The sequence below is a fragment of the Scomber japonicus genome, chromosome 1, assembly GCF_027409825.1.
Source record: "Scomber japonicus isolate fScoJap1 chromosome 1, fScoJap1.pri, whole genome shotgun sequence".
Lineage (NCBI taxonomy): Eukaryota > Metazoa > Chordata > Actinopteri > Scombriformes > Scombridae > Scomber > Scomber japonicus.
This window is the reverse complement of record NC_070578.1, coordinates 18,967,368-18,989,867: the sequence shown is the minus strand read 5'-3', so window position 1 is coordinate 18,989,867 and position 22,500 is coordinate 18,967,368. Positions and strand designations below refer to the sequence as shown.

At 41.6% G+C, this 22,500-nt stretch overlaps 2 protein-coding genes across 4 annotated transcripts; one reads left to right on the top strand and one right to left on the bottom strand.

The window, feature by feature from the left end:
• The first annotated feature begins 177 nt into the window (after positions 1–177).
• wt1b (WT1 transcription factor b) lies at positions 178–7,061 on the top strand. Of its 3 annotated transcripts, XM_053322301.1 has the most exons (9): positions 178–850; positions 2,597–2,719; positions 3,252–3,351; positions 4,757–4,837; positions 5,170–5,278; positions 5,408–5,555; positions 5,729–5,818; positions 6,194–6,286; positions 6,455–7,061. In XM_053322301.1, exons 1-9 carry the CDS (start codon positions 442–444, stop codon positions 6,574–6,576), a joined length of 1,275 nt encoding a protein of 424 aa, XP_053178276.1. In that variant the 5' UTR covers positions 178–441; the 3' UTR covers positions 6,577–7,061. The 3 variants fall into 3 exon arrangements, with proteins under 3 accessions (XP_053178276.1, XP_053178289.1, XP_053178282.1); XM_053322314.1 differs by lacking the exon at positions 4,757–4,837 and having other exon boundaries at positions 5,173–5,278; XM_053322307.1 differs by lacking the exon at positions 4,757–4,837.
• An 8,090-nt stretch (positions 7,062–15,151) lies between these two features.
• On the bottom strand, positions 15,152–21,933 carry rcn1 (reticulocalbin 1, EF-hand calcium binding domain). The gene is made up of 6 exons (XM_053322413.1): positions 21,469–21,933; positions 20,372–20,565; positions 20,095–20,273; positions 17,632–17,692; positions 16,620–16,819; positions 15,152–16,322 (listed from the first exon to the last, which is right to left on the bottom strand). The coding sequence occupies exons 1-6, from the start codon at positions 21,687–21,689 to the stop codon at positions 16,215–16,217; spliced, it is 963 nt and encodes a 320-aa protein (XP_053178388.1). The 5' UTR covers positions 21,690–21,933; the 3' UTR covers positions 15,152–16,214.
• Between the last annotated feature and the right edge of the window lie 567 nt (positions 21,934–22,500).

The following is a 22,500-nucleotide window of genomic DNA, read 5'->3' as shown; positions in this document are numbered from 1 at the left end:
CCTTAGTCAGAATCTACTCAGAAATGCAGTGTGTGTTGGCTGGGGCAAGGCAAGAGAGTCATCTTCTTCTCAGACATGCTTGCTCCTCCCCCTGTCCAATGAGTTTTGCAGTATTTGAGCCTTCAGGAGACTAAGGAAAGCCAGACATTATTGAGACAGAAGGACAAGGCACTGTTACCTTCACAGACTCCCACTCCAACCCCGCTTCAGATACTCAAGGAGATTTAGCACCCAGATTTCGGTTATCAAGACATTATTAATTTATTTTTATTATTGACTTAATCCCTGATGAGGTGAGAAAGATGGCTTCTTAGTGTACTGTGGCTGCTGATATTTGTTTTTGCTGGAGAGTGCTTATTACTGTGTGACTTTTTGAATCTGCCAGCGGTGTATTCTACTGGAGTACCTTCACGTCTTCGGACTTTCTCAACCTGCAACCCAATGCTGACTGAACCGTGTGGAGCCATGACAATGGGGTCAGATGTTCGAGATCTGACTCTCTTACCTCCAGGACCCCCAGTGCCGTCCCTACCAGGAACTGGTGGTGGCTGCGGAATGTCTGTTGGCAGCGGCCAGTGGACCCAACTGTTGGACCTCCATCCTGGCTCTCCCTACAGCTCCCTGCCCTCCCACCACTCCCTCATCAAGCAGGAACCAGGTTGGGGGGCCACTGACCCTATAGAGGACCCTCACTGTGGACTTGGGGCATTCACAGTGCACTTCTCAGGCCAATTTACAGGATCAGGCCCCTGCCGGGTCGGGGCATTTGGAGAACCGACTGCAGGGGTTTTTCCCAATGGAACCTACCTGCCTGGCTGTGTGGACAGTCCCCCTGCACCCAGGAACCAGGGTAAGCATGTAGATCCCAAGTCTCATCTCACTCACCTCAGCTCTGTCTTCTCTTATCAGTTTAATATTATGCAAGTGTAAAATGAGGGGCTGTCATTTCTTACACCCCAATCAATAAAGTCCAGGTTTTATTAGAAGTCAGAGTCTTTTCTAAATTTATGCATGACATGTGCTCATGATGTACATCTGTCAACAGTGTTTTGTCTGAACAGGATGTTTTGTGCTCTACCGGGTCACTTTGTCCCTTGTCAGGAATAAGACAACTTTCTGGTAGCACTCTGGCACAGATTGGTTACACTTCCTTTACAGTGATGTTTACAAAGCTGTTCAGCAGAAATGAACAGATCTTCAATTTGCGGAAGAATATCAACAACTGTTATGGCATCAGCTTAAATTAATCATTGCGTTGAATTGATAATTAATAACAGATAATAAGGTAGATTATTTATTTACACACCAGGCCTTCTTTTTTGTCAAATGCAATAAACCTTCAAATGGTAATTTTATTGCATTCACCTAAAGTTCAAATTCACCCACTTAATTAGACTTAATTAAATTAAATAAATACTGTACAAGTACACACAAAACCTGAAAGCCCACTCAGGTTGCAGATGATTGTGAATAAGTTACTTTGAGCAGAGTTTTGATCTTAGTGGCATATACAAATTTAGCATATTACAAAATCATGTGTTTTTACTGTTGTAACGATAATGACCACATGACCACAATTGCTGTGCCAAGCAGCCTCCTCAGCGAGAAAGAGAGAAAAAAAGAAGAATTCAGGAGAATTTCTTAAGAAGAGCAAGTGAGATCTGGCTGCTGGCCCTGTGAAAAAATAGTCTTTTTTCCATTGATACATTTGTGATTGCTTGATTAATCATGGTGGACTTGTCACATTTATGCTGTTATTTATCTGGAACCTTAATCCAAAATCAAACTTCATTGTCTTCCTTCCTGGGTAGCGTTAACAGAGATATGATGTCTGTACCTTTACTGTAAACAAAGCTCGTGCCAGTTGCCTGTTGGGGCTCATTACTCAGGTCAGAAGTTTAAACCTGTGTGTGTGTCTGGTGATGTGACTGGAAACTGGTTTTTGATGAAGTGATACAATGCTCAACAGGCTACACAGATTTAAGTAAGAGTTTGTGAGTCATTTTTCTCAGAAGCTTTTCAACATCCCTCTCTGGTATGACGCAGTATATAGCAGCCTGCATACTGTACATGTACGTGCAATAAATGTTGCATGCGTGCGTATGATCATTTAGTTTTTAGCTTTAACATGCTGTGCTGTCCTAATGAAAAGCACTCAAACAACTAGTTATACAAGTGGTGAGTAGCTGTTACACTTTCTTTCAGTGTTCTAACTGTAATTTAGTTAGCATACATGCAATTCATTATTCTTCAACCTTGTTTTTGTCAGAGAATAATCTACAGTAGCTCATCACATCTGTCTCTGCCAGATTTCTTTTTTCCACCTGCCATAAATATTGCAACCACAAGGCCAAAGATAAATGGGGGGAAAAAAGAATATGTTACAAGGAAGGAGGATTTAGTAGTTTGATGAATGTCTCTCTGTGGTAACCCTGCCAGGGACTAAGAGCTACTACCAGCAGGATTCAGATAACTGATCAAATACTGGAGACTTTCAGAATGTTACAGACATTTACGAGACAGTAATCTAATGACTTGACCAGGCAAATAAAATAATTTTAACTTTCCATTGCTTCTCTTTTTTGTTTTCTCTTAGGTTATGGAGCCATGGGTTTTGACAGCAACCCCAGTTACGGTCACACTCCATCTCACCACAACCCTCAGTTCCCCAGTCTGTCCTTCAAACATGAAGACACACAGTCACCACCAAACAACATAGGTAACTGTCTGCATCCTGACGTCTTTTCACTAAATTGAGTCAGAGACTGGAAGACTGTCATGTCAAAGCAAGGTTATATAAAGTAACCCGTCATTTTTCATATCACAAGAAAATCACTCTCATCCACTTTCCTTCATCTCTCTCTTCATCTCCGTCTGGGCCGTCCAAATGCAGCCATGTACGCAAGCATACATAAACACACTCTTCCTCTCGCTCTTTAAACATATGGTTAATGACTCTGGAAATGACAACTTGAGGAAACAGCTTTATGTGACTCTGCTGGAATGTCAAAAACTATCTGGGGATTAATATACTATGTGAACCTGAAAAGGACCACTGTTTCTGATTGACCCGTTCTTTCTTTGAAAAGAGGAGCTGTGCGTCTACCTCTTAAATGAAGCTGTAATAATATTATTAGTATATTTTTATAAGTGCACATGAGAGAGAGCATATAAAGCGAATATTAACAGCTGCTGGAGAATGGAAAGCATCAGCTTGAGCTTTGATAACGTTTATATTTTGTTATATGCAGTTGACCAGCAGTACCCGGGTCCTCCTCCTGTGTTTGGTTGTCACAATCCTTCAGAAACCTGTCCGAGCAGCCAAGCTCTGCTGCTGAGAAACTACAACAGGTACAATTATTTGTCCCTGCATGCATTTATTATTACTGTATTTGACTCCTGCTGCCTTGAGTCCCCCACTCTTCCCAAAAGTTTTCAGACTCCTCACTCATTGATTAATGTCAGATTCTTTCCACTAACACCACATGCAGCCCACTTGCTAGTAATTTTTAGAAGTGTGAACTCTCTCTGATCCTATGTTAAGCCCTGTGTCTGCCTCTGCACCGTCTGGATTGTGAATCCTAATTTGTTCTGAGGTTAAGTGCTGCCCACTGCTGCTCAGCAGGCCAAAACAAACACTAAGTGATCTACTGCTGATGTGTCTGAGCGTCCACCCTGAGGAAAAATGAGGAGAAAAGTAAAAAATACAAGCTCAGTGAAAGTGAGAGTTTAGTGGGGGAGGGTGGGTTAGTTAAAGGCTGAGAATCTGCTTTTTTTAATCTCTGAATGTGTTTCCAACTTGTTTTCATTTTGATGCAAAACATCTCTAAGGGTAAAGGATGAAATTCTTTAAATGCCGCCCTGCAATGTTATTAGAGAAAAGGAACATGCGCAACCCAAATACTGGAACAGCAGCTGATAACAGAAGGGAAGACTTCACTGTTATTAGAGCTCATGGCATGAACTGGAAACACTCAAACAAACACAGAGACATGCACACACACAGTGTATATATGTCCGATATCAGTGAGTCTTTCCACAGTGTACCATAGTTCAGAGCTGATTAGCGAGCCATCGCGATGCTTCCCTCAAGGACTTCTCAAGGAATGCTGTCCAGAATTCCCCCGAAACTGTTTCCCGCCTTTAATGATACTGAGGACAGGGTGATGTCATGCAATGGTCCATGGTGTACTAGGCACGGAGGCACTCACCCCCGCAGAGTGCACAATCGCATCTCCCAGTGTGTGTGTTTCTGCACTATATGTGTGTGTGTGTGTGTGTGTGCACTAGCGTGATGTGCCAAGGTAAAGAATGGCTCAGAGCCCATGTTTTTTAATGAAGCCAGCGAGGAGAGTGGTGGGTGGAGAGGATGTGCTAATAAATGAACCATTTGGAGTTCCCCCTGAATGAAATGTCTTTATAAGCCATACAAGGGCAGAAAAGTAGCAGGAAGAATGCACAGTATCATAAATTTTGCCGTGTTTTCGAATTTCAGGATGAATAAAGTAAGAAAGATTAAACAAAAACATATTTTCTCTATCTTTCTCAGAGCTAATCCTGTTCATTAATCTTTTAATGTATGGTAACACATTACCATACATTACCAGTAATTTAAGGTCTTAACATATATTGTAAAATAAAATAAATCCACAAATTAAAAATAAATCCACAAATTAAAAAAAAAATAGAAGCAAATCCAATATTTTAGCAGAAATATTGGTGCTCATCACTGTGCTGTACTGTATTTTTTACTCAGTGATAACCTGTACCACATGGCATCTCAGCTGGAGTGTGTAACATGGAACCAAATGAACAGTCTTGCATCTTCCATGAAGAGGTGAGCTTTAAAAAGAAAAGAAAAAAAAAATCCTTGAGTCTTGACCGGCTTTTGTGATTGTGCAGAAGAGGAGGGAAAGGAGGATTTGACCAGATGGCTGTTTGCCCACTGCCTAGGGAAGTCAGATAGTGGAGAAGAACATAATAATGTGTGATTGTGTGCAGTCTTCTATTTCTATATGCTTTAAATACTTATTTAAGATTTTTGCGAAAATAGAAGGATTGGTAGATCTGACAAATCTATCGAAACCTTTGCTATGCTGAAGCTGTTAATTCTGCACCAAACATTTTCAGTGTTTGTGTATTAATTATTTTCATTTTGCTCCTGCCCAGCAGTGGCCATGCAACTAACTATGACACTGAACCCATAGCACCGCCCCCACCCATGCTCGTCAGTGCCCAGTACCACATACATGCACACAGTGTCTTCAGAGGACTTCAGGTCAGTCAAACAAAACATATGCATGCTCACACAGATGCAAATAAATGTGCAGACTACAGTAAATGAATATACAATATGAACATCTCAAATAGTAAGCTCTCTCTCTATTCTGACTTCTCTTTCTCAAAGGATGTTAGACGGGTACCTGGTATTCCTCCTCCGGTTGTGAGGTCATCAGACGCCAATGAGAAGCGTCCATTTGTGTGTGCTTATCCTGGCTGCAGCAAGAGATACTTCAAACTTTCACATCTGCAGATGCACGGCCGCAAACACACAGGTGAGATATGATTACTCACTCAGGCATTTTGATGGTGCATAAAGGAAGAGAGAGATATGCGTATGCAATATTGGGGGTACAGCTGGTACTAATTATCTAAGCAGCTTGGAATTTGTGTAACCATGATGATGATGATGTTGATAATGATGATGATTTGGGGACTTATGTTGCAGGAGAGAAGCCTTATCAATGTGATTTCACAGACTGCGGCCGCAGATTTTCTCGCTCGGATCAGTTGAAGAGACACCAGCGCAGACACACAGGTACTATACACTGCTGTATGAGTTCCCTTTCTCACTTCTCCTTTTACTGCACTTCAAATTGTACAATATACAACTTCAGAAACAATCTTTAACAACAAATTCATGTTTACTACGTTGCTGTTAACATATAGTGTGTCAAAAGTAGGCAACATCTTTATTTTCCCCAAATATATAAGCCAACATGGAAAACAAGTATGTTAAATGAGACTCAAAGATGTGTTGAAACTTCGAAATCTACCCCTAAACATGTCATGCGTAATGCTTTCAGTCTCAAATGGTGATTGCACCATCCAATCCAGTAAATTGAAACCGTTGACCGTGGCCTCACCCTATTCTTATTTCTGTTTCTGTCCAACCATTTACATCTATACATAGGAGTGAAGCCCTTTCAATGCGAGACATGTCAGAGAAAGTTTTCACGGTCAGACCACCTTAAGACGCACACTCGGACTCATACAGGTAAAACAAGTGCGTATACCTTTATTTTCTACCTCTGCATTCTTCTCCCAGTGAGATACTCTTTTAAAGATGGCCCATCTGATGTTGATTCATGCACAGCAAGTCATTCCAAGAGTTGAATTCACTCTAAAGCAATGATTTTCCTCCGTTTTTCCTTGTTCGTCCCCTCTTTGTCAGGTGAGAAGCCCTTTACCTGCCGCTGGTCCAACTGTCAGAAGAAGTTTGCCCGCTCTGACGAGCTGGTGCGCCACCACAGCATGCACCAGAGGAACCTGACCAAGCTGCAGCCTGCCATCTGAGCAGGGAAAGGAGGAGGAGGACAAAGAGGAAGGTGACAATATGTTGTGCCAGCTAGTAGAGAAAGACACTTGGAGCCTGGTCATGGGTTATGGTGCCATGCCAGACTTGCGGTGCTGGTGAGCACAGCTGATGCCTCCCTCAGCCACGAGACTTCTGGAGAACAGACTTACTGAGGATCCACAAGATCTTCAAGATGCACCTCAACTAGCACTCATTTTGTTTATTTGACATTAAATCTTTGAAAGGGTAAAATAGCAGTCTTTCTGAGCCAAGAAGAAGAATTGAATATGAGATGAGGAAAATGTTGATTCACTTTTTTTGATACTTTAGTACACTTGCACTGGCTTCTTGTTTTATTGCTAAAATTGTGTCACCTTGAAAATGTGCTGGACCATGTAAACTGGATTTAGGTAATGGACAATGTGTCACTTTTTGTCCATGAATTTGAACACATGTTTTTCACATATTATTTTTTATTTTTTGCTTTGGGCAATGTGAACATCTTTGTATTCTTCTTACTGAACACATGATACCCACCTAATAACTTTGTATATATGTGGTGTATTTGCTTACTTTTATAGACATTCCTTTTGTATTTTGTATGTTTTGTAAATGTATAAAAATGATCCACATCGTCAAGGGAGTGCTTGTGTGTGTGTGTGTGTGTGTGTGTGTGTGTGTGTGTGTGTGTGTGTGTGTGTGTGTGTGTGTGTGTGTGTGTGTGTGTGTGTGTGTTTATGTGGTAGAGAGAAGAAGTGTTGGTGTTGTCAGGTTAAGAGGCCACCTATGAGTGCTGATGGTGGGGGCGTGACAGACAGGAAAACAGCACCCCACTGTGACTCTGACAGGGTGCAGGTCTCACCCCCCTAAATCTCCAACACACATCTTCATAACTAGGAACATCTGGAGCCCAATAAATCTCATTAGAAAAGACACATACCTCAGTGTCAGCTGGCTGTACTTTGTTGACTGCCCCCTTCTGTATGCGCTGGGCCCCAACATGCACACACACACACACACACACACACACACACACACACACACACTTCAAGTCCCTATTGTAAAGGTTTGGTAATAGGTTTGGAGTTATGATGAGCATTTTACATCCTGGAGCCACATGATGGCAGTATAAGTCTTTTCAGTCAAGCAAATGAGACTTGAACAAGTTCTGGTGTATGACAGCCAGTTGTGAAAGCCAAAATGCTGCTTATAATTTTACAACTCCATCTTTAAATACTCTTTGTCCACTTCAGTGTTGCCCTCAGTGATACAGAGTGTCCACAACAAATATGGTAATATCAACCAAAGTGAGAAACAGGAAGGCACAATCAGAGTATGCCCTGGCCCATCAAATATACATGATGTAGAAGGAGTTGTGTGTCAGCTTGTGTGCAAGTCTATAAGAGAAGGTATGATTCAGCTACAGCAGGAATGTTAATAAAATATGAGTCAATGTGGGCACAGAGCTGTTGCACGGCTTTGTGGGCTAATGATGTCACATACCTGGGAAAGCAATGTAAACACGCACATACAAGCATGGTATATTTAGCTGTTGGCTACATGTTCACACATGGAAACCCTAGTACACATTTACTGAAGGCATTCACTCATACTCACCACATATATACAGTATGTGCCCCCACATCTGCACCACTCGTTCCATTTCCACAGCAAACCTTGACACTTGCCAAACCAACAGGAAGACTAAAATGCCTTTCTCCTGTTTCAGGGTCACAGATTGCTCATTTGAAGTGGTGATTTGGGTTGTTTTCTAATCCACACAAAGGCTGTGAGGTAGTATCTCTGTGATGTTCTGCTTCTTAATCCAATGCACTTTGATTAAGAAGTGCTTCCCTTTGTTCTCTCTCTGCAGGGGCGCTGGGAAGCGGAGGAAGATCAGAAGGACAGCGGAGTAGAACATTTTACTCACTCCAGTTCACTCTTAACTGGAGACTGCCAAGGCTGTGGAAAGAGCGTAAGGAACTCATGCTTTAAACGTCCTCAATCATCATCACCATCATTATCACACACACTCAAAGAGACACTGACCTCAAACCTTACATTGATCTGCTGGATCTTCATTCCTTGGAAGTAGAGCTGATTGAGAAAGTTTCTGATTGGAGATGGGCTAGAAGGAAGTGTAATATCTGATAACACAACAAATGTCTGTACTCCATCCCATTCTGCCAAATGTTACCGCAAATCTGAATACATGAACACACATATATAAGACACACACACACACACACACACACACACACACACACACAGACACACAAACAAACTTGCATGCACACACGCCACCAGATGCCCCCTCATCTGTAAAGCTGGCTGTTTGCCTTTAAGGGGTGTCAGCGTGGGTAATCTCAGGTGACGTACACCTGGTAATGCACAGCCCAAGACATCTGTAGGACAGCAGGCCTGCTAGCTTCACAGCCCCCATATCCACATGCAAGCTACCCCCAAAATATGTTTTGTTTTGAATGCAAGTGTGATATAACCTCACTGTCACAATCAAACCCGGAATTAAGCACAGTCCACCCCATATATCCAAGAGCCAACCTTCACTTTCTACATGCCTGAGATATTGAAAACAGTTGGCTGTCTTTGCCTTCAATTCACGTTTACTTGATATTCTGATAAGGAGAAATTATTTTTCAATATTTCATTCAGTAAAGTCCCAGGTGTAGCCAACATCAGTATCTAGCTCCTGTTGTGATTATTTGGGCCAAAAAGACATTATTTAACCTCTGGGAACTGTAAAGGTCAATGCACATGTAGTGCACAGAGGCCTCTATGAGCCTCAAGGGATTGTTAACAAGGTCAAGGCCCCAGAGAGGAAACTTAACGGGGTTAGGAGGAGGCCTGCATGCAAAAACCATGTTGCACCAACAGGAGGCGCTGTCAGGGACTGTTTGCCTGTTAAGTGAAGCATGTTCTTAGTTGTATTCCCAGACAGCCCCCCCCCCTCAGGCTAGCTCTCTTGTGGAGAGCTGCTGCTCCGCAGTCTGAGGGGGCCTAGGGGTTCTTGGGGGTATTCCCTGTGGTATAGCAGGGAGCCTGAGGGGCTCCGGTGTGTAGGAGCTTTGGGAATGCAGAGGCCTTGGGGGCCTGGAGCTCAGATGGAGCCTAGAGGGTAAACTTTCCCACTCAGGGAGCAGAGATGGAGCAGATACAGAAAGACAGAGAGGGTAAAACACCTTGAGAGGAGTCTGTCAGATATGCAGGCAGCAGCCGGGAGCATCCCATGAGGGTACACAGGCACAGAAACACAAACACACACAAATGTATACTCTAAGCCAATATGTGGGCCAGCCAATAGAGGCAGAGATGGCTTTTTAGTTCTCCTTTCCCATCCATTCTTTCATCTTCTATTTCTCCCTCCTGCTGTCTCCTCCATTCCACTGGAAGATGTTAACTTCTAACAGGATTAGATGAGTCCCCATCATGTGAGATACAAGATCACAAATCAAACAAGGCCCCCTGGGGAACAGCGGAATGGGAGGGATGAAACAAGGTCTAGTCTCCCCTCTACTCCCCTCCATCCCAGAGGTATCCAGATGCTGGGACACAGGGAGAAAGGACCAGAGAAAAGAGGGAGACAAATGTTGACAAATGGAGCGAGAGAGGCGTTTTGTCCAAAGATATCAGTCTCACTGGGATAGCGTAGTCTCCACCCTCACTGTCATGAACTCCAAAACACCACTACTGTGGGCCACTTTCCCCATTTTTTAATTAAAACTTGAAAAGTTTTTCCTTCTGCATATATCATAAAAGATATGCAGCGGTCTGTCAGAATGAGTTGGTGACTAGAGCAGCAAAGCAGCCATGTAAAAGCTGTTTGAAACTGATTTTGAGTCACTCTGACCCCAGCCTAAAAGGCCTCCATTACTCCATAGGCAGTTATAATTAGTTACCAACTCACTAGGTTTATGGTTCCTAAATTGAAATATATTGCTCTTTAAAGCCCTCCCTCTAATTGTGTAGTCATTAATGCCCGATTCCTTATCTACACCACGTTGATAGGCACATAAAAACTCATGATGATAGACCAGCATAAGTGCAGTTGTTAAAAAGAAAGGAGGTTGCCTGGATACAGTAAGTTCTGCATTGTCACCACTAGGAGGAGTAGAGTCCTGTGATGGGAAAGAGATGGGATAACCACATCCTTTGAGATGACATGAAAGATTGATGGATTCCTTCAAGCTTCATTGTCCATAAGTAGAAACATGCAAGCCGCTGAATTAGCCTACATTCACATGACACGCACATACAGTCATACAACTTGCACATAGACATAGACAGAACAAATCTAAGTTCACTCAATGCCTCAGTGGAAGGTGCATCGCTCTGCTTCATATGTATGATGTGCACACACTGGGTTTATTCCTTTATTTTAGATCATGTCCTAATGAATATACAGCTTACAGTTAGTTTTAACATACGTGTATACTTGCATACTGATAAGTTGTATATAACCACTCATAACAATGATGACAATGATAAAAAATTACAATACTATTATTCTAAATGTTATGTACCATAGAGAAACAAAACTCTGTATTTTTCTGTGAGTTCATGCAGTTACGTATTCACAGCAATTTCAACTATAATTTGACCTCCAATGAGAAGAGAAAGGGAAAGCCTATCTTTTGTATAAAGGTCCCATTCAGCCATATAAATCTAATATGTTTTTCTTAAACAGCTCGATAATGAACAGAGATGGTACTCTTTTCTTTGCTATTGTGCATCTTATTATATAATGGGCAGAAATCCTGTTATGAAAGCCTGAGCACAGGATGGGTCAGATGTCCCAAAGATCATTACAAACAACACCCTGGGCTATCCCCAGGGTGGAAGGAACAAACACAAGAGATAAAAGACAAAGATGAGGGAGCGCAGAGATATTCAGATGAAAATAGGGCATCATGATGATAGAGAGAGTCAGAATGGAGCAGGAGGAGGAGTTGGGGGTGGGGGGTGCCTTGTGTAGTTATGCAGCAGTTTAATTTTGGCTTTGCGGCTGTTAATTTCTGATATAGAAATAGCAGACTACTATTAAAAAAGGTCTTTAAAAGGAGATCGTTACTGAACAAGACTAAATGAAAATGATCCTGGATGGGGAGGCTCATGGCCTTAGACATTAATATGCTACACTTTATGACCCTCCTCTCTCACCCTGCTCTCACCCAGAGGGCTCATTACTATCAGTGGACGGGGTGATCCACGCAGACGCTCATATAGAGCCGTCTGAAGGCATTACTGTACACACACTCCCCCAGTGTGAATGATTAGGAACCCATCATAAAGAGGAGGGGTAGGCTAAACATGACCGCAAGGCAATCTTCAGAGAGAGTCCATTTGGTTCTTTTACATCTCTGTGCACCGCTTAATACTCATCCACCTTCGCTCACACATTGGCCACAGACACACAGATGCACACTGACACATGACAAACCTCATATGCTATTTGGAGGAAGTATATTGAGCTACTTAGTGTTTTAGGTCTCCCAATTATTCAAATGTATGATGCAAGACTGACCCCACACTCTTCAGCGAGGCAACACTGCAACCATTAGATTATCTAATGGGTTTTTATTAGGACCCAAAAATAACCAAAAAACTTCAGATGCCACTACAGGCAACACCTCCACTTTGAATGTACCTCAAATCTGGTGCATTTTGTCAGATGAACAAATAATTAATTCATCTGAAAATAAATCTATATTCTTGGATCCTGTTGTGCAAGTGGAGCTGCGCCAGATTTTTGTAGACCATTCCTACAAAATTCGTTATGAAATAATAATAATAATCATTGTTTTTGTCAAGTCACGCTCTTATTCAAACATCAAAAGTCAAAGTAATTCAAATAAAAGTAAAATATTAAACAAGACTTGAATATTTGAAAAATAGCTTTCCAGACATTTTTGCTTCTGCAGTCATGGTCTGAGGGTGTTTGAAGAAGGTCCTACATTACAACAGAATAACACAGCCCACACATACATCGCCCTGTCCCTTGTTCCTAATGAGCTTTATCGCATTGGTCCCGCTTGACTTGTCTCGCTAACTGGCACACATATATCCATATGTTCCACATGAGCAGGCAGAGGGGACAGGCTGGGTGGCAGAGCTGCTTTCTCAGTTACATCTGAGAGTTTTACTGCAACAGCCAGCAGCAACGGCAAGTCAGCTCAACTCCATCTCTATTGTGAAGTGGGCCTGAGTGTGTAGACTGCAATTAGTCACGAATGGCGTTAAGAGCATCCGCTTGTTCCTGATGTTCAGTGAGTCAAAAAGTCAAATACAGACTTTTTCAATGGCTTACATCTAAGACAGCTACAGTACCTGAGCTACAGTATGTCCATGTGAAGCTTTAAGCACTATAGCAAACATATAAGAACTCATAGCAAGTGTTAGTAGAATCTATAAAGTTGGCAAAAAGGAAAGACTGACAAGAACTACTTAGTGTCTTAAATAAAACAGTCCTTTGCCAGTGAGCAGAGGTAGACTGAGTGTGAATAGTAAGAGCAGGAGCTTAAGAGGGAAAATGGAAGAAACTAGTTAAATGTGTATCAGTCTAGATAGTTGCAAGGGTATTAAAAGTATTATGTGTTGGAGGCCGGAATCCCACTGCTGCAGGCCATGAAGGAACAAATGATTTGTTGGTGCTACACTTGTTCCCTTGGATTCACCCAGACAACACTGTCACCCCAGCTGCCCCCTCTGCCTCTCCCACACTTCCCATCTGGGCAGGGAGGGGATGGGGCAGATTTGTTCATCTTCCACAACTGAAAGTTCACACTTCTCTCTTCTGTTCTAATATGTCCCTATAGTCCACCAGGCCAATTTGGGAGCTCAACTGAAGAACTGGACATGTGACTGTCATCTATTCTTGAGAATGGTCGAATGGTTGTCCCTTCATCATCATGGATGCATGACATCCATTTTGACAAACTGCAAGATGCTGAGTTCCTCTCCCTCCTAACCTCATTCAACCTGGAGCTTCTCCTAACCCCATCCACTCTCAAGGCAGGCAATAAGCTTGACCTTATCTTGACACATATCACTGAAAACACCCTAGTTGCTACACTACACACATCTGATCACTTCTTTGTCCAATTCTCCATGACCCTTCCTACCCAACCCTCTGTCTTCCCTATCTCTCTCCCACTCACTTCTCTTCCCTTGTACCTTCCTTCCTTCCTCTTCCTCATCAGTTCTCATTATTACATGATGCCACAGATACACTTATGCCACCCTTACTACATGGCTCAACACCCTCTGCCCTCTCTTTTCCAGGTCTGCATGTGCTACACACTCCAGTCCCTAGTTGTCTGAGGTCTCCACACACTGAACCGGGCAGCAGAGAGGATGTGGCACAAAACCAGAGACCCAATCTACCAAAGTCTCATTTTCTTTTATCTACTTCTTCAGAAACTCACTACTGGCAAAACAACAAACTACCTATACAAGTTTGAATCCACCACAGGCTCACGTACACAGTACAACTACTAGTCCATGTGCTGGTCACCTCATGAATGGACTACCAACATGCACTGTTAAGCCTTAGCAGAGGATTCAGAAGGCAGCTGTACATCTGGTGTTCAACCAACCTTAACAAGCTCATGACACACCTAAGTTCGACCCCCTCCCCTGGCTGTCAATGGCGGCTTGCATCAAATTCAAAGCTTGGATGCTTGCCTTCAAGGAAACAAATGGAATAGCAGCCTCCTGCATTAAGTCACCCATCAGGCGTATATCTGCTCCAGTCCACAAATGAACGTCTGGTAATATCAGCACTGCCAGATAAAAAAAACAAATCTAAAAAAAATTGTTTTTGCAGTGGTGAAATATGCTACCCAGCTCTGTTGACTCTCTTAGTGCATTCAAGAAATGCCTGAAAACTCAGGTCCTCTGTGAACTCAACACTTGAGAACCTTAACCTGAACACTGTTGATTGTTGCACTTCTTTCTCATTGCTATGGTATTGGTATTTTTCATGCACTTGCTGTTGTTTCTTACTTTATATGGCAAAACAAAAGAAAAAAATCATTGTCTAGCACCCTCACATTTCACTTGAACTTGGTTAGCTGCTTTGGTAACTTGGTACCACAACTGTTTTGGAGTCACTGTCCTCTAACGCTTGATTGTCTCATCTTCCTATGTGAAAAGACACTATATTAATTCAGTGAGTTCAGGATATATTCTTAAAAAGCAATACTAACAGCACCCAATGACACATTCAAAACCCCCAAACCTCATCCCATCTCAATATTAATGTTTTGCAGCTTAACACAAAATACACATTTTCTTTTTGTTTATTTTGACACAATAGATGAGCAGGTGCAGTGTGGAATAAGAGACATGTTGATGGGTTTCTGCCCATTTATAATGTGGATAATTAATGCAAAAGGAAAAGGGGAATAAAAAGGTTTTGAGTGACATTAACTTGACAAATCATGAAAAGTCCCTAAAGTTTTGTTCTTGTTATTTTAATCAGTTGCATCATTATTTGCACCTGTCACACAAACTATTCATTAAACAAAACATAAACACAAAGGACATATTTTCGACAATGAGTTGTATGTTCAAAAAAAACCCCACTTGGCTGATATATACAATGCCAAATATGGTGGAGGAAAAAAATGGTGCATCTGATGATAGCAGATGACCGTTGAGTGATGTAATAGGGAGTGATGTAATAGGAAGCAAGGAGTTATGAGAGAGGTGAGGAAAGGAAACTTTTCTACATATTTCTCATGTATTTAGGAGTATTCTCCAAACCAAACCCACATGTTGACAACTTTAAAAGGGTACAGCTCAGATTAAGCAAAGGACAGTAAAACTTTAACACAGAGCATACTGTTGGCTTCAGGTATACCAATAAATACATTTCAAACTAAGTACAATGAAAAAAAATCTTTCACAGGCTATACTAAAACCAAACACGTGCAAAGACCATGTCATTAAACATCAGTTTGTCAACAGTTCTTAAAGCATGTAACTAATTCAAAAACATCATTAAAATAATTTGGCCAGGAAAACTGTAAACGAAGAAACATCATTTGTGTCTTCAGTTAAAAACAAGATGTCTAACTTAACACTGTATTCCTCCCAGACCTAAAGTTCAGATTTTAATTGATAAATAAATAAAATCAGAATAAATCTTCTGAGCGGTAGCTTCACATTAACATTGCTATCAAAAACTGTTCCTGTATTGGACAGTTTATGTAAACCTCAGCATTCAGCATTGAGAGGTTTCATTAAAAGACTATCTACACAGATCTCTGAGGCAGTGGAGTTGCCGATTCGGCTGGAAGGCACCATCGATGGAAAGTAAGTCCCCTGCCAATGGCTTTACTTCTGAATGTCAGAAACAGAACCATCGATATGGACTCTTAGTGTTAGTGGTAGGACCAACCCTCATCCCTCCTGTACTTTGATATCTACTGTGTTGGTTTAAAATCCAACGCACTGACATCTGTCCAACTATTATGAGGAAGGATGGAGTGGTGGTAGTGGTGGTGGGCGGAGATGCAAGAGTCTGTGATTCTGTCATAGAAGACAAAAGGTGTTCAACAACCCTCCTCTCACACACACACACACACACACACACGTCAAAAGCTGCACTACGAGCTTAGAGCTCATCATGGTTCCTGGTGAGGTCCTCTCCATAGTTGGTGGCCTGACTTCCCACAAACATGTTCCAGTTCTCAAGGATCTCGTCTCTGGTCAGCATCTGGTCCTGAGAAAGGAAAGAAAGAAAATAAAAATGACGTGCTAAAAACATAAACAAGTTGATACAATTCGGGAATGTCAGCCTATGGTCATAGTATTGTGGATAAAATTGAAAATGTATTGTTTTCTTCATTGTATAACTTCAACTGTATTTGTCTTTGGAGGGCAATTCGTTTTGCAGTGAGACAAGGGAAAGTGAGGGGGCTCTGGAAAAACAACAGTGGTCCCAGCTTGACCTTCCCAATTATATACACAAAATGACAACAGAGATTGAGCATCTTGATGAAACTGGAAAACATTGTACCTTGTCCTGGTCAGACTCATAAACCAGATGCCTGGCCTCGGCCTGGGCATGGTCGTAGTCTTGGGGCATAATCCAGTGGCGAATCTCATCCTGGTCCATTTTACCGTCTTTGTTCAAGTCTCGGAAGTCAGAGAACTGTTCTCTCTCAGTCTTCACCCAGTCTGGCTCTGGACCTCCATCCTCATGTGCAAACATGTCAGCTAAAAACGATGAGAAGTATTACGTTAACAGGAATGCAAATAAATAAAAATGGAAGTTTATGTTTATATTTAAAATACAGTTTATACTTCATATATATTTTTCTTAAAATTAAACGTTAAAATCAGTCCCCTTTGGAAATGACACTTGACGTTTTCAAGACTGGGATCCGCAGTGCGTAGATAAATTCATGTGCTTCCACAAATGTGTTTTAAAAGTGGGGGTGCACAAAAGACAGGTAATACACGGTAAATGCAGCTGATAACTTCTACTATCAACAACTATACTGACAACAGCTATGTTGATGATACACAACTGCTTGTTTCAGTGTCTTGGGAAACACAAGGTCAGTTGCAGCAGGAATACAATTACAGATTTCCAGAGATTATTTGGCACAAAACTGAAGTGCTTATTAGGTGCCAAAGATAAATACTGGCCGAATATCAATAGCATGCTTTGCTACTTTAATGCTCTCATGGCAGGAATCCTCCAAAGATGCAAGTTATTCTAAACTAAACTAAACACTGAAACCTTTTTCTATCAGCCTCTTTCCTAACAAGTGGTCTTCATGAGAGCTGAGGACAATGTGAAGCTGTTGATGAATTGTCAAAAAATTCAAACCCTTTAGTCATGCATTAAAGTTGCTGATTATTGTATTCTTATGTATCCATTTGTATGACTAATTGTTACTCTATGGTCTTTTTCTACTGAACAGCACATTTCTGAGCATTAATGCTCCAGCTGTAATTTCTACAACTGACTTTGTTTGAATCTATTTTAAATTATTTTGAATTAATTTATTGCTTAAACTCACCAATATATTCATCCTCATCCACATCCCCGTCGCCATTCTTGTCAATGTCCTCCAGGGTTTCCTGCATTCACAATTAGTTAATGATGTCATTAAAGGGAGACACAAGGGTCATCAATACTGGAACTTTCACTTTGAGTAATAAAAGAGAAACATGTCGCCCCAGGCAGTATGAGCGAATGCACGAGGGTCAGCTTACAGCTGGCAGACTGACACTACAATTACAGGATTCCCTGCTGATGAAACCAAACCCTCCACGCTTGCTTTTAGCCAACACCTTTTAAAAAACCCTGGTGGATGTTTGACCTGCTCATATCCTGGATTTGTCAGAGTGTGAATTTGACTAAATGGTAACTTAAAGGCTTGCCGTGTGAGCTGATCATTAGTTTACTGTTGATTAAGTGCGATGCATCTGAGCATAACACATGCACACAGCTACACACTTCAAATCACTGGATGCATCCTTCCCTGCAGGTAAGACCCTCTCTCTGGACCCTGCTGAATTATTCATGTCCACGTAGCTTCTGTGGTCTTATAGCTGACTAATAATAAATAAGAACATCCATCTATCCATTTCTATGCTCACTTAACCTGTAAAAGGTTGCGTGCAAACAAGGAGGGATGTTAAATAAAAACATGAAACATAGACCACTATAAACTGTTCATAAGCACAAGTAACGTAACATGTTCAGTCTGTAACATTCTTGTCACAGTTTGCTATTATGAAAAAATACTATACAAATCAGGCTACAATAAAGTGAATGTATTGACTTTGAGATTATGAATAGCTTAAGTTGACCTACACTTACTCTCACAATAGTTTTGAATGAGTGAATAGTCTGAATCCCATTAAACTATATTGAAAACAGCAACAACTGATTCACTGAAGTTCACTGAAGAATCTTTAACTAGTCACACTGTAATAAATACAGAAAAACATTAAAAGCAAGTCAGCGTGAAAAAGAAATATCATGCGCTGATTATTCAGAAATAAAATTGAGATTTTTTTAATCAAACCTAGGGCTGTGACCATTTTCAATATTGATGAATCTGTTAGTTATTTTCTTGATTCATCAGTTGATCATTTGGTCTATGAAATGTTTTAAAAAAGTTTCTTTGAGCCCTCTGTGATGCCTTCAATCAGTTTATTTTGCCCTTTCAAATCATTCTTGCATACGTCAAAGAAAAGTAGCAAATCCTCACATCTAAAAAGCTGAAACCAGAGAAATTGGAGTATTTTATCTTGAATTTGACTACAACAATTTGATTATCAAAATAGCTACTGATTCATTTTCTGTTAATCACTTCTAATATTACCCAAACCTACTATACCATTGACTTTTGGCACATTGACATCAATAGAGATTTTGTGCTCAGTCAGGAAGCCAGCTTGTGTTGGGCAGGGCCTTTTTCCACACAAGACATTTTGACACGTCACAGTAAGAAAAGCTCAGGTGCAAAAAATTAAATGAATGACGGCTTGATTCTTTTTAGCTGCTTCAGTTTCAGGGTCTTACATGCTAGCTTGATGTCACACTATTGTGGCTTACTGGAACACAAAACAGATGTTAGATGTTATTAACAGCATCAATTCATGAGTTATTTTCCTACTAAGACATGTTGAAATGTTTGCTGTGTAAAAGAACTGAAAGCCCCCAGTGTTTTTAAGCAGATATGTGCAGCCAGACCAGCCAGTGAGTAGTTGGCGTTCAGAGAGATGAGATTTCACGTTCGTGCCTCAACCTGTACTAGGAGCTCCATTACTCTAGCCTACAATCATGTCCTTTTGTAAAGTGTCTCTTTCTATCAATGACTATATATGTTTCCTTCTATGTCTACATCTTACTGTTGCACGGCCGTGTGAAAAATATCACTGTCTTTGGGAAGGCTACATGACTGAACAGTTATTAACCCGGACCAGATTTACCACAACCAGAGAAGGTGCCACTGGCTGAACATTTCTTTGGTAACATTCAGTGACATCATAAAAATGAGCGATTAATAATTAACTCTGTCAAATGGGTAGTACAACTTTTATGAACACAGAAGCATAGTGCATCACTGCCAGCATTTGCCACGCAACTGTTCCACGAAGACAAATTTATATTTAAAGATTGAGTCTTTAAGTGGGACAGTCGGTCCATCCCACTGGACCTGTTCCAAAAGAAATATAGAAACTCAATCATTTCCGGGCCGAGTTAAAATTTAATTTGGGTGTTATCCAAATGTAGCACATTTATCTAAGAGGTCCATCAGATTGAACATGTTGAATAGACACTCAAATCTGTTTGTGGAATCAAATAAAATTTAGAGGACAGACAAATCACAAACTTTAACTTTGTAGAATGTGATTTGTCTGCTCAGCATGCTCTTGGTTTATTGAATGAGACAACAAAACAGACTAGTCTTACTACCCCGTCCCCTTTCTAATCACACTTAACTACCATGTGGTTACAGAAGGCTTACCTGAACCACAATATCCTTCATGTGGTCAAACTCCTCTGGGTGGAGGAATGATGTGAACTCTTCTCTGTCTGCTGCCAAATCCCCATTCAGATCAGCTGTTTTGAACCTTCTCTCGTCACGAGGAAGCATCTTCCTGAAGCTGAACTGATCTGTTGCATCATCAAACTCCTCCGGGTTGGCTGTGAGGGGTAAAAATCATCAGTTACTATCATACTTTAAAAAGTTGTGTTATAAATGTAAAAGTGACACAGTGTGCTTCAAACATGTGAACCCATACCGAGGTAGTATCCGTATGTGGCTTGTTTGTACTCGTCCCATGAAATCTTGTTGTCTTTGTTCAGGTCGTAATCTGTCCACACTTTTGCCACATTCTCATAGACGTAACGCTTCTGTACACGCTTTATCCAGGCCTTTAGTTCGGCGGTGTTGATGTAGCCATCTGAATTGCTGTCTATCCGGTCCACTATTTTACTGTTAGGAAAGTATAAAGAGGGAGAGTGTTCGTTAGACTTATTTTCAAACCCCAACATGATGGTTAAGCTTCAAATTGGAAGCAAATACAGTATGTGCTGTGTCTCGCTCTAATGGAGAAATGACAAAGTTGCAGTTATTCAGTTGCTGTTTCACCTTCAACCCAAAATACACTCCGTGGTTACCAGCCAGCAGAAATAAAACAACCAAATAAATATTTGGTAGAACCTTTTTTACTACAAGAGAAGTGGCTTCAATGGGGCTACTATATTGGGAGGGGCAGGCCATCCCTTTTTAGTGAAAAATGCAGTGTAGCCATGGTGTATTCTTAGACGTGGGTTGCCACGTTGTGATGTTACAGGGTTCCTCCCACTCTCAACACTACAGGAAAGACTTTTCTTTGGAGGGAAGCCCCTTTTAGCCAACGTGTGTTACATGTTGCCAACTTGTCACCCCAGCAGTCAAACAGACAGATAGACAGACAGAACCACGTCACACACACACACACACACACACACACACACACAGTGAGAAGACTGCCTATGGCCACATAACTTTATCCAAACTTCTTCACCTGCAAATGCGTATTTAATTGCGATCCATAATTAAGATTTAGGCAAAGCAATTAACCCCATAGCAAGCAGTGTGTGCGAATGGTGAAGGTCGCTTTGTCTAACTCTGCAGATTTGCTGGCATGCACATCTTTCTTAGGCGCTTGTGTTGTTAAATTTTCATGTCCTGAGCCTGAACAGTTACACGCGACACACTTCAGCGGGAGAGAAGTGAGAGTGCGTGATTTATACAAAAGACTGACAACGACAGAGCCGCAGCCTGACAATGTTTACCGATTTCAAAACGAGCTCATGTGCTCCGGGAGTGCTCAGAGTAATCATATTCTCTTACCTAAGCCTGTCCTTGCTCTCCTCGGGGGTGAGCTGATCAAATGTTTTGGCCTCCTCTTTCCCAAGAAAGGCCTCATGGTCGTATTGGAAGCTTTTATTGTCTTCCTCGGTTCGCTTGCTCAGGTCTGAGTCATGAATGACTCTTTCCTTTCTTAACGTCGGCTTGCCGTGCACCATGGTGGTGCAAAGAAGCACAACACACACGTAGTTGAAGACGTCCATCAGTCAGGGGATGGAACTGAGCTCTCTGAGGCCAAAACAGTGTTTCTAAACTAAACAGGCCTGTATGACACTACACTGCACAATGAGCAAAGCAGGCGATGTAGCAAGCTAGACTGCTAGTACCGTTTCTCACTATCCTCTCTGTCTCCTTTCAGCAGCGGTGTGGCTCCACATCAACACTAACCAAACCTGCTGGGAGGACTTGAACGCAGACAGGTCCGCTGAGAGCACCTACAGCTTTCAATCAAACACTTTCAATCCTCCTGTCCCTTTTCCTGAGGAAAGGACGCAACCAAACCGAGGTTTCCTGCCGCCTTACGTACAGCCAATCACAGCGCTCGTTTCAGAGAGGGCGCAGCTCATGCGCTGAAAGGCTCTCTGCTATTGGTCGACGGGCTTTCCGTAACGTGAGAGGCGTTCAGGCGCCACGTTGCAAGCTGACGCGCAGGCTCTCAGTGTGTCAGCATGGGTCTGAAACCTTTTAAAAGTAAAAACTACCTAAAAATGCGTAGCCACAGTTGTTACAGCTCTGCAACTGGGAGAGTTGCATCGGTATCATCCTGTTTCCAGTAGCACCAACATTAACACGCCATGAAAATGTGTGTAAATGTCTCAAGTGTTCAGGTATGTTCATGTATGGGATAAATATAACCCATTTCCTTACATATGCACTGTCACCCGCTAAGATGCAACCCTGTACAATCTTTTCTCTGCTGTAGTATGCAATATGTCAAACAAAAACCTCAAAAAAACCCATAGGTGTTTCTTGGGCAGGTCTCTACACAGGTTATCATCGTGTGTGTGTGTATGT